Raw genomic sequence first — 12746 nt, 5'->3', positions numbered from 1 at the left:
CAGGAATGGGAAAGTACTATAGACCCCTACAGTCGGCCTGGAACTCAGACAGTGAATAGTCTTCTCCTAGTTACCCAACTATTCGCTTCACCTGGCAAGTGGGACAAAGTAACAGGAGTGTATTATTTAAATGCATAGGGTCCAGCAGCAGGCAGACATGGGTTCAAATATAGCCTCAGCCATTGCTATTCCCTGATGAGTTCAACAAATATTTATTAAGCACCATCATGTACTAGACAGCTGCCCCGACACTGGGAATATAATAGTGAGCAAAAAACACCTACTAGATGTAAGGAAGAATGACTGTAAGGAAGTCATTTAATTCCTGTGAGCCTCAATTTTCCTAATCTAGAACATGGGAATAATAATCACTTCTCTCTTGTTTAAGGACGCAATACATGTAAAGTCCTTATTACAGTTCTCCACAAATAACAGCTATTATATAGTCTTCCTTTCTCTTGTTCTAAAATACTATTTCCACAACCCAGGGGGGCAACAGCACAGGATTTAAAAACTTTGAAACTTCAATGACAAAGACCCTCCAACTGACACACACGCCTCCCTACTAATAGGCATTAGCTGAGAGAAGGGAACTTCTGGTAACTTCTAATATTCCCTGCTCATCATCACACACAGAGGCAGCCTCACAGGCTCAAGGGCATCCACCTCAGGGCTGTTTTCACATCTGGTGATGCCCTTCTCCCCCCAAAACTCTGACATGGAGCTTGGTGTGCATCTAACGTAAGTCATTTACACTGGCTGAAGCTTCTAGCTTTGTCACAGACTTTTGGGTGACACCAGGTGACTATGGAAACAGACATATGACATATGTGTGCTTGGGTAAGACAGTATCTACGACGCAGAGTCAAAGAAAATAAGAGAGGTGACTTGGGGAATGTCACCTCACTACTCAGTTTGGCCCACGATGTCACCTAGAGCAACAGCTCTGGACACGGGATTGGGCCAATGTTGGAAGTAAACCCAAGTTGGCAGGCTTTCTTGGACCATCAACAACAAACTTGTTTGTTCAGACTTTCTGTACAGGACAGGCTTTCCTTCTTTTTAAAGTTTGTTTGCTTGTTTTTCACATGCAATCGCAGCTATAATTGGGAGGCTTAGGGTACTCTGCTTGGGATTCAGCAGCCCAGGGACACGACTCTAGCAACAATAAACTTCTCATCATTCCTGTTGTCTTGTGGATGCAAATCTGTTTCCTGAAAGTTACCTTTTCACACCCTAACCTTCTGTAGTTAACCTCTTGAGTCTGACTTCTACAAAGCTCTCCATTTCCTATTTTTAAACTATGCCAAAACATCCTTTTTTTCCCTTTATTTCCTTTGGTACTGCCATCCTCAGGACTGCCTTCTCCCATCCTTCACCTAGCCTTCCAGGCAGCGTACTGCTGAGGAAGCTCTTGGTCTCACTGAAATGAGAGTGGAACAGTATCCATCTCTGCTCTCTGTCCTTTCTATAACTGTGGGTAACAAGCTCCAAGTGCCGAGGCAGAGGGAGGCTCCTCTCCAACCCACAGGCTCATTTCCAGGCCTCCTGGCACTGACTGAACTCTCTTATGACCCTCCCCTAGAGGCCCCTAGTCTCCAGCCAGTGCTTGACCTGAATGTGTTTCTCCAGGTTAGGCAATGACCTTCTCAACTGCAAAGCTAACTGCCTCTGAGAAAAAGAACTTTTCAAGTTCTTTTGGAATCTGGACTGAGTTGCTCTGAAAATATTTGTCATTAAAGATCCTTGCTGTTGCTGGGGACCAGCTCTTGTTTCTAATTTACTAGAATCAGTGAGGCTGAGGGCAACGCCTGCTGGAGCTGCAAACCTTAAAGGCATTACAAGTCATCACTACCCCTCTGCCCTCAACCCAGGCCATAAATAGGTCTTTCTTCTCCAAGCACCTCCCAGGGAGGCACTCCAAGCCCACCAATTCTATACAATCCAAGCACTCCTTCCCACAGAATGAACTGCTGACCCTCACCCGCCGCTTCCGCTTCCCCACAAAGCTCTCAAACATACAGGTGGCCTGTCGTCTTTGAACCAAGTCAGGTAGCAGAGTTGGTGACACACACACACACACACACCCTTCCTTGGTCCTTGAGACCCTAGGATCTCCCCAACAGAAACTTGAATTTCCCTTTCGATAAGGGGCTTAAAAATTCAGCTACAAAGGACGGTGTGTAGAGAAAGCTAGAAGGGAGGGTTATTCAGAAACTCTCCTGTCCCAAGCGACACTCAAACAAAAGAAGAATGAAGTGTATTATTTTCCTAAGACATACGCAGAAGTTGTTTCTCATGATGAAGTTTGCAGGGGCCAGACTGTACTGCTCCAGGGGCTCATTAGATGGATCAATGATAACCAAAGGGACTGTAATGAGTCTCCATTTCCTGACCCTGCATTAGCTGCTTCTCTGCATCTGCTGGATCTGAAGGAAACTGCAGCCTAAGAGAACAGTTCCTGCCCCTCCTCTCTCCTCTCCAAAATGTATGCCCAGGAGCACACGTCTGAGTGCACAAGGGATTCGATTTTCAGGAGGCACATGATCTGTTGTGGGTCTCTGACATAGATGAAGTTCTTTTACTATGTATCACGGCCCCAACCCTGACTGTATCCTGCCCAGGGCTACCGAACCTGGAAGAATAGGTGTAGGAAAAATGAGAGAGGTGCAGGGAATACAGGGTGGAGGGGGAAAGAAATATCTCAGAATCTATTTATTCAACAGAAACTTTTGATTTCAGGAAAAGCAGGAATTCTTCATTCTAGTTTTTGATTTACATGACCATTAAAAATAGAGGTGCAGAGTGTTTTCCTAAGAAGGAGTTGAAGAAAGTCACGGATGGAGCCAGCAGAGACTTAAACTTCCTGGCTTCTCCTGGGTAGAGGATTCTAATTCCCCTTCTCACACCACCTCACTCACTCCCTCCCTCCAGGCCAGGTCAGAACACACAAGATAAGCTACATAGAGAACTCCAACAGACATGATGAGCTCCACGCCCCCGGAAAGTAAAAGTGTATCTTACACAAGGATTTACTTTCCTCCGCTACTAGACATAACTAAGGCAAGCTGGCACTCCTGGGCTGTGAGATGCAAGGTGAGAGTGGAGGATACTGATGGGAGGGAGCTGCTCCACCCACATACATCGTGGATCTTTTTTTTTTTTTTTTTCCTGATAAAGATATGCACACATCTCCCAGGACTATCGCTGCCATGACAACAGCAGAAGTTGAGGGTGAGCAGGTTAGTGGAACAGCATGCTTTCTAAATTCTCAAACAAGGCCTGAGGCTGCAGTCACTCATGATGTGGAAAAATTCATGTTGACGGTACTCCTATATGGATTCCCCCAAATTTAAGGATCATGGCTTCTTTCTGGGGGAGAATCAGAGATGGAGTCTCCATGGAGCCCCTCCGTGGGGAGGTGATTTAGTCAGGGAGGTAGGAATCCCTAAGACAAATAAGAGCATGAATCTCCCTATAAAACTAGGGCACATAAACTGTCCGTTTTCCACAGAGTAAAGCAATGCAGCAAACCAGGGCAAAAACAATCCCCCAAGGACATAAAAAGGCGCTTTTTAAAAAATCTGCTCTATAATAAAGCCTTCCCACAGAGACTACTCAGAACAACTCAGACCTAAATTCTGAAGTTGAAGGATAGACTCATACTTTGAAAAATCATAAAAATAACTACCATTTACGAAACAGTGTTCTCCAGGCTGTGTGTATTATCTCATTTAATTCTTGCCAACAACGCTGTAAGGTAGACACTACTACTATCTCCATTTTACAGAGAAAGAAACTGGGACTCAGAAAAGTTATGTAATGGTCCCAGGAACATACAATTGCTGGGCTTCCTGTAAGAATCATAAACAGATGGCTTCCCTGCATGGTTTCTGAGCCTCCAAAGGTATCAGACAATCTCAGGAATATTTACTCTCAACTCTATTACCTTAGGGTTCATCAGGATCACTTGGAGGCCTCCTTAAAGCACAGATGGCCGGGCCCCAGCCCGAGAATTGCAGATTTGATACGTATTGTCAGTGTGGCTCTGGGAACCATAACTTGAGAACCCCTGTGCAGTCACGCTAAACTAAGCTTCTCTATACAGACGAACCTGTTTGCAAGCCAGAAATAGAGACACAGACGTAGAAAACAAACGTATGGACACCAAGTGGGGAAATCGGGGGTGGGCTGAATTGGGAGATTGGGACTGACATATATACACTAACTAACATGTATACAAAGGATAACTAATGAGAACCTGCTGTATGGCACAGGGAGCTCTACTTTGCTGTACAGTAGAAACTAACACAACATTGTAAAACACCTACACCCCCATAAAAAAAGAGACAGAGATAATGCAGGCAACAACACAGAATGAAAGCCCCCCAGAACAAATAAAAAATAAAATAAAAAAATAAACTAAGCTTCTCTAAGGAAACCTCATGGCCTTAGCTGCCTTTCACACTTCAGCCCCAGATCCTCTGGGGTGTTCCTTGAAAAGCTATAATGTTATCTTTGGCAGTGCTGTGCGTTTCGGAATTCCTCCACTGATGAATTCTTTGGCTGAGCTCTGAGCTCTTTTGAATTCTGAGCTCTTTTGAAAATAGCGAATATCTCCCACTCCAAAATTAATTTACTGCTGCCTTAGGTAAGTCCTGAGATCCCATGAAGTATAGAAAGAGGAGCCTGGAAGGACCAGTCAAGATAGCATAGCAGCCAGGGGCCCTGAAGCCAGACCAGCTCTCTTGAAGGCAGGGGCAGTCTTTTTATAATCTCTTGGGATTCTCTCTAGGAACTGTCACAAGAGGGCACTCATTAAACCCTGTTCAGAGCTTGCACACTGAGAACGTTAAAAGAGTTGTAAGCACGAATGACTGGCCCTTTAATGCCCTCAGCCCCCCAACACACTCCTCCATCTGAAGGATGACTGTGTGCTGTGCACTCCCTACTTAGCTCCTTTTCTTTCCCTGTTCAGTCTCACTGAGCTGCCAAGGAAATAAGAAGCCTGTGGTCCAGGTCTGCTCACACAGAGGCAAGGCTGGAGAAAGTGGCCAACAATTGGGATTAACAGATTTAATGGCCGACTTGTTTATCCTGCAGGAAACATCACCTGGTGATGTCCCCATTGATCCCTTCAGAGCGTGGCATCTTAGCCTAGGCTTCTGTGGACTGTGAAAATGAATGAACAGTGTGGGGACAAAGCCAAAGAATTCATCAGTGGGGAAAAACAACTACAAAGAACACATGTGAGGGGACATCAGTCACAGCAGGCCTCTCTCTATTCCCATGGCTGCCACTGTTGCAGGTGTTGGTGTCAGAAGGTGCTGGTTCCTGAGAAGGTCTCAGACACAAGTGAAAGGAGACTCAGGCGCCGCTAGGAAGCCTTTTGGAAGCAACTGCACTTTCGTCATGAAACACTAAGGGCAACAGAATCAGTGAAAGGCAGGCTCTACTTGGGAATGAAAGCAACCATGTTTTTTTTCTTTTTCTCAGGCAGAACTGATAAATTCTCCTCATGCCATCTCCAGGAGGGTGGCTGGGGGTGACGGGACTGTACAGATGTCAGGATGACCCAGACAACCTTAGAGGGTCTGTATCTGGGTTCAGAAATGAGAACTACTGAATTCTTGCTAAGATGCTACCAGAGAAGGCCACAACACAGACTGCATGAAATGAAAGTATCCCAGAAAAAAAGGAATAAAAAGATTAGACATTTGGGACTTCCCTGGTGGTTCAGTGGTTAAGAATCCACCTTCCAATGCAGGGGACGCAGGTTTGATCCCTGGTTGGGGAACTAAGATCCCACATGCTGCGGGGCAACTGAGCCCACACACCGTAACTACTGAGCCCGCACACCACAACTATTGAGCCCATGCACTCTAGAGCCCATAAGCCACAACTAGAGAGCCCGCAAGCTGCAACTACTGAGCCTGCGTGCTCTGGAGCCCATGTGCCACAACTAGAGAGCCCGCGTGCTGCAACTACTGAGCCCATGTGCTCTGGAGCCTGAGCGCCACAACTAGAGAGAAGCTTGTGTGCCACGATGAAGAGCCTGCACAACGCAACGAAAAATTCCACACGCCACAACTAAGACCTGACGCAGCCAAATAAATAATTTTTTAAAAAAGATTAGACATTTATTAATACTATATGTCAAGCACTATATTCAGCTCTTTCTTCTTTAGTTATCATGGCAACCAGATAAGATAGGTGTTATAATTATACCCAATTTACAGATGGGGTAATTAAGAAAACATGAATTTAAGCAATTTGCTTATGCTCACCTAGCAAATAAGTTTGAATTCAATTCAGATCTGATTCTAAACCATAATCTTCATCTTTATGCCATATTTCCTCCAAACATTGCAGAACATATTTTGAGTCCTAAAACTCTAAAGTACCAAAAGGACAGAGCAGAACACAGAGGAGCACCTCTCTAATGTCCTATCACTGGTGCAGAGGTATGCTGAAAAGTATGGTTAGATCACCCATAGAGTAACTGGAAGATATAAGCTCTGTCCAGCTCAGTCCATGAAAACTGTGACTCATGACTCAACAGCCAGGCATAGTACTGGAGAGAAGGGATTATACAAGAGGAGTTAGGACATTTGGGAAGTGGAGCCATGGAGACTCCTTCCCTCTCTTCTGTCAACAAGATGGGCTCCTCCCTCCTGCACTGTTGATGGGAATGTAAATTGGTGCAGCCACTATGGAAAACAGCATAGCGGTTCCTCAAAAAAACTATAAATACAGTCGCCATATGATCCAGCAATCCCACTCCTGGGCATATATCCAAACAAAACTGTAATTCAAAAAGATACATGCACCCCTATGTTCACAGCAGCACTGTTTACAATAGCCAAGACATGGAAGCAACCTAAATGTCCATTGACAGATGAATGGATAAAGAAGATGTGGTAAATATATACAATGGAATATTACTCAGCTATAATAATGCCACTTGCAGCAACATGGATGAACCTAGGAATTACCATACTAAGTGAAGTAAGTCAGAAAGAGAAAGACAAATATCATATGATATCACTTATGTGTGGAATCTAAAATGCAACACAACTGAACCCATCCACGAAACAGATATAGACTCACAGACAAAGAGAACAGACCTGTGGTTGCCAAGGGGGAGTGGGAGTGGGGAAGGGAAGGATTGGACGTTTGGGATTAGCAGATGCAAACTGTTATATAAAGAATGGATACACAACAAGGTCTTACTGTGTAGCACAGGGAACTGTATTCAATGTCCTATGATAAACCAGAATGGAAAAGAATATAAAAAAGAATAGGTGTATATATGTACATATAAACACACATATATCTGAATCACTTTGCTGTACAGCAAAAACTAACAGAACATTGTGAATCAATTATACTTCAATAAAATAAAATTTTTTTAAAAAGGTGTGTTCTTAACATTCTTTTGAATTTGAAGGAGAGTCCTGGGCCAGATGCAGATAAAAATAATCAGTAAACAGTTCCTATTTCCCACTGGCCTAGGAATACACACCAACCAGCATCACTGATGAAAGGGAGAATGTATTCAAAGTTAATTTTGGGCTCACCAGCCTGACCTACAAAGTCTCTACGAAAACAAGAAAAAACCCTGAAATGGAGGCAGCGTAGGAGGGCATGATTTCATGGGGCTGCTTGGATTGAGTAGTTCTCACCTTTCAGATGCCTCCCATCCTGCAGCACTTGGTAGTCTAAAACCACTCCCTCCTCCATTGCTTCTTCACACCATCACTGGCATTAGGGTTGCAGATTTGTCAATGAACTATTTTATGTTTTTCCCCTTGCCATCTGGCAATATTAGCTCTCTAATGAATTGCTTTAACTCGGGCATTTGTTTTTTTTAACAAATGTGACTTTTAGTTGAATTATACAACATTCATAAATAGCAAATGCTGGCTGATTAGAATCAACGAAAACCCTTAGAGCTGCCAGTGAAAATGGGTCCTTAGCTGCACATGTTACTTGCATAGGCTAATCACTTGAAAGGCACCAGCTTATTTTTGGAAAGAACTTTTTACACATACGCTTATGTAATCTGTTATGTATGTATATATGTATGCATTTGGATTTGGGTGGATTCTTGCAAGCCAGCCATGCTATGAATATAAGAACTAGATACACTTGGATTTGGAACTAGACACACTTGGGTTTCAATCCTACCTCTGCCACTTACAAACTATGTGAACTTGGGTATGTTTCTTAATCTCTCTGTGTCCCTAGCTCCTCACATGTAAAATAGACATAATAAATCCCTTGCAAGATTGTCTCAAGGAATAAATGAGATCACACAAGGCACAGTGTCTGGGTACATTGTGGCTCAATTATTAGTAACTATTACCATCATCATCATGTTCTATTAATAGAGGATTATGGTAGACAACATTTGCAGTCTCTATAATCCTTCCCTTCTGATAACTGCCACAGGGATGGGCCTCCAAAGCCATATTTGTATTATATGACACTGCTTCAGTGATTGGGCAAGAATAAGGGAAATAAGGAAATATGAGTTTTAGGCAATTTTTTTATGCTCACCCAGCCACTGGGTTCTTGATTTAATCTGGCAGATTCTCTTGCCTGAAAGTTTGGATTAGGAATCAGTTCCCATTGGTCCTCTGAACTAAGAAACTGCAAGACTGCTCATGTTTGGCAACGTGCATGTCAAGGCAATAAAAGTCAGTCTGCAGAATGATGTACATGTCAGGGAAGGAGGAGGCCTGACTGTGACTTGAAGTCAACCAGAGTGGTGCCCTGGTTCTGACAACTTTTCCACTTCCATGAGAAACTCCATTTCATCGATCTATCTGTTAATCAATCTATCAGTCTCCCTTCTGCTTACTACTTTGAGTGGATTTCCATCATCTTTAACCAAAAGATCTTTGCTAACAGTGTCATCTCTGTGCATGAGGCCACCAGATCTTGCCTGTTGTAGTTCGGACAGCCTAAGCATTTGAAATGTATCCAGTTATTTCAGAAAATAACTTTACACACACACACCCTTATGTTATCTGTTTTCAACTGCTGAAGTGCATTAAGTGGAAAATCAAAATACTCCTGCATAATCATGTAAGAAAGGAAGTCACACATGTAAGAAAAAGAAGTAAGAATAAAAAGAGAGCCACTGACATTCCTGGTCTTACAAAAACAGGTCATCTCATGGCTTTCCAGAATCCAAGCAAGGAGGGAGAGACCCTGGGTCTTTACCTGGTGTCGCACTGGATACTGTTGGCCACTGCTGATCAGGCCCTCCTGGACCAGCTCGTAGAATGCCAGCCTCTTCCAGGTGCACAGAGCTGAGTAAACACATAGACCCAAATAATAGTTAGACCATAAATGCCTTTCCAGCTCTCCTTCCACCCTCAGAAAGTGCTCACATCTCTGGAGGCAGGGCTGCAGCTAACACTTTTTACTCATGCTTGAACTGAAGCAATTACCACTGAGCAGTCACCTTGCATCAACTGCGAAATCATTGCTGACTTAGTGTCTGCTACACCATGCAGGCGATAAACATGTTTTATCTTTGTAGCAATTTTGGTTTTCAGTAATGCTGTGTGGTGTTCATTAAATCTAACAGGAAGCCCATCAGAGGGCTAATGACATTTTATCGTCTTAATGCCAAAGCAGATGAGGACAGCTTGTTCTCAGAAGCCCCAAGCCTCTTTTGCTAGTTCTCTTATTTCTGGGTTCTCATAGGAAAGAGGAAAGCACGAAGATTATTTGCTGGTAACTGTAGTATTATTCCAGTTTGGCCCAATTAATTCTGAACTTTATTTTCTGTTTTACTTTCTGTATCTTTTCCTCATAGATAACCCATCCTACATTTCCTGGGACTAGAGGAAGTTTATCACCAGCACTCATGGATCCCAGTTCAGAAGAGATTAATTCAGCATGAAATATTGCAGAGAGTGAGACATGAACTGGGAGATCCTTAGAGGCAAGTAGAGATAGAACGTAAATTGTTCAAGGGCAGAGAGAACATCATATTCTTTATGTATGTGTAATGTTAGCAGATATGAGACCCTCAATATTTTCTGGATGAAGTAAGGAACAAATGGGACCCTAAGAGTAAATATCACCCAAGAAAACCCTCACCAAAATAAGAGGACTCTTTGAAATTAGGCATTGGTTCATCTCGGAAGTTAAGTTACTAAAGTAAAACTTAAGAGTACTACTGCCTGAAGGGGTCATGGGACTCAACAGAGCAGGAAAACTTGAAATATTGTGGGGGAAGGTCATCTCTAAGTTCAATATTCTCTTACTCTTTTTTTTTTGGCCGAGCCAGGAGGCTTATGGGATCTTAGTTCCCGGACCAGGGATTGAACCCGCACCCTTGTCAGTGAAAGCACAGAGTCCTAACCACTGGACCGCCAGGGAATTCCCAATATCCTCTTACTCTTTGACTTCAAACAACATATCTAGTGGAAATTCACTCATTACGCTCTGCCCTACTGCTGTTCTTCCCTTCATCTACACCCTAGAATCTTCTCTTTTTTCCAAATATTAATATCCTTTGGGTGTTGGTGGATTCTACCAGCAAACTGTATGGGTTCAATTAGATTCTCTCTGAAGATGGAACTACCCTAGGAACCAGCTCAGCTCAAAGCAGAATTTTCAAAGGAACAGGCACATGATATCTGAGGCTAGAAAGGCCAAGAAGCCAAGCGTATGTGTGAAAAAGATGAGTGTTGTTTAAGTTCACAACTTTAACATATGTTCCATGTACTACACTGTGAGGAATAAATAACATTTAGTTTTAATTTTTATTTCATTTCTTATCCTGCTTGAATCTCACAACATCTTAATTGAAACCTGAATAGAAACACACATGGCTTCTTTTTTTTTCATTTGAAAATGGAATAAGGAACTGATATAGTTTAGTATTTTACTTTAATATAGTTTTAAAGGTGCATCTTATAGCTTTGGTACTTTTCAAGTAAAGCACTAATTCAACTGGGACAAAAGAAGTTGGTATTGTAAACCATATTTTTTCCTATCATATAGTTCACCACAATAGCTCAGATGCAGGCAAAAGCATAAGCTGGTTTCTAACAAATAGAAAGAATCTTTCTGAAACCTAGTATTCTGGCACCTGCGTAAAAGTGTTTCTGGCCTAAAGTTATGACCAGATTCCAATGTGATGTCTCACCAAGCCAACTACTAATCTTCAGTTTTCACTGATTGCTTCTCGTTTAGAAAGAGCACCCATTATAATGATTTCTGCTCAATTTGTAATGTAATGTTTGGGAATATGTTGATTTATTTTGAGTTAATGTGTTTTTAAACAGGCTAAAACTAATTTTTCATTAACTCAATACATACTCTGTAAGCTCTCTTTTTAGAAATTGATCAAGGTTTGGTGACGATCTACTCAAGAGTTGCCTAGATATTTTGAGGGGCTTAAGTCTGGAGTTTATTTCTTCTTTAAAACTAAGTTATTTTGGTGGTAGTAAACACGAGTTGCTTGGCTCTCTCCATTTGATTTCCCAAAGACACTCACAAATAATGAATCTTTTATTTGGCCCCATGGCATGAATACTAGATCAGGTCTGGGAATAAGGGTAGTTAATCAATTACTGTCAAAGAGACAAAATAGAGAAGGCAAAATTATATTTAATCTGAGTTTTAAAGTAATGTTATTACTCTAGGTTAATTTAAAAGTAAGCTAGATTTGGTCTCCAGATATTCAATAAAGGCCCTTCACATGGCTCGTCCTCTGAAGAGCTCTTGCCACTGAGGGCAGGCAATAAGATAGCAACAAGATGGAAAAGATAAGGAGACTCTAATAGGGGTGAACATGAACAACAATTATTGTGGTTAACAGGATATAACAGTCAATGTGTGCTGGAAAACCAAGGCAGACAACAAGTGCATATATATTATACAATGTACTCAAGTCTGAAAGCATCAGTATTCATTATAATTTTAAGGGAAGGACAGAAAGTACAGATGGGGAAGGGATGAAAGAAGTTGAAGCTCCTTCGTTATAGAAATTTTAATGAGAGAAAGTAAACAGTCGCCTGTATCTGTGATTTTACAGGAGATTCTTATTTGCCGGCACTTGATAAGCGTTTGGCACTGACCACTTCCAATGTTTTAAGGAATAGACACGGAGACATATAAACAACTGCATTCCCCTGGCAAAGTATCTAAGCTTCTCGGTTTTGACAGCTGCTTTCGGCCTATGAAGACAGTTTATCTGAGTCAAACAGTTGCAGTAATTCCTGCTCTCAGGGAGGCAGAGTAACGCCAGTCAGGGTTGGGTTGTCGGGGCTGCAAAATCACAAAGGGAGCTTTTGTTAATATGGCAAAAACGATGATCTCCTAGTGACGATGTTCACCGATGAGTTGTTTCTTAAATATTTCCATGTAGCTATTAAAAGTATGGAAGAAGCCATTTCATATGCATCTCTAAGATGATGTTCATATATATACAGCACTTCAGGAGAAAATTAAATTAGCTCATCAGGGTCCTTGCACAGATTAAATACCATGGAAAACTGGGTTTAATGATGCTGTGAGGACCGGCTTTGGCTTTGCCTTGCTCAAAACAGGTCTATGTATTAAGATACACACTACTATATATGAAGCAGATAAACAAGGGCTTACTACATAGCACAAAGGAACTCTATTCAATATCTTGTAATAACCTATTATGGAAAAGAATCTGAAAAAGAATATATATAACTGAATCTCTGTACCCCAGAAACCAACACAATATT

The 12746-nt window shown here is 42.1% G+C and overlaps 1 protein-coding gene across 2 annotated transcripts in view; it reads right to left on the bottom strand.

The window, feature by feature from the left end:
* LOC103083238 (protocadherin alpha-C2) overlaps window positions 1–12746 on the bottom strand; it is a 92582-nt gene that overhangs the window by 18957 nt on the left and 60879 nt on the right. The window contains exons 2-3 of one of the 2 annotated variants that reach the window (XM_007461484.1): window positions 12249–12317; window positions 9232–9330 (exon numbers count right to left, since the gene is read on the bottom strand). In XM_007461484.1, coding sequence (XP_007461546.1) covers window positions 9232–9330; window positions 12249–12317 — 168 coding nt within the window. The remainder of the gene's footprint in view (window positions 1–9231; window positions 9331–12248; window positions 12318–12746) is intronic. The other variant, XM_007461483.1, reaches the window with a different exon arrangement.

Source organism: Lipotes vexillifer, unplaced genomic scaffold, assembly GCF_000442215.2.
Source record: "Lipotes vexillifer unplaced genomic scaffold, Lipotes_vexillifer_v1.1 scaffold217, whole genome shotgun sequence".
NCBI classification, from domain to species: Eukaryota; Metazoa; Chordata; class Mammalia; order Artiodactyla; family Lipotidae; genus Lipotes; species Lipotes vexillifer.
Note: the sequence above shows the minus strand (reverse complement) of the source record. Positions and strands in the feature narration are given on the sequence as shown.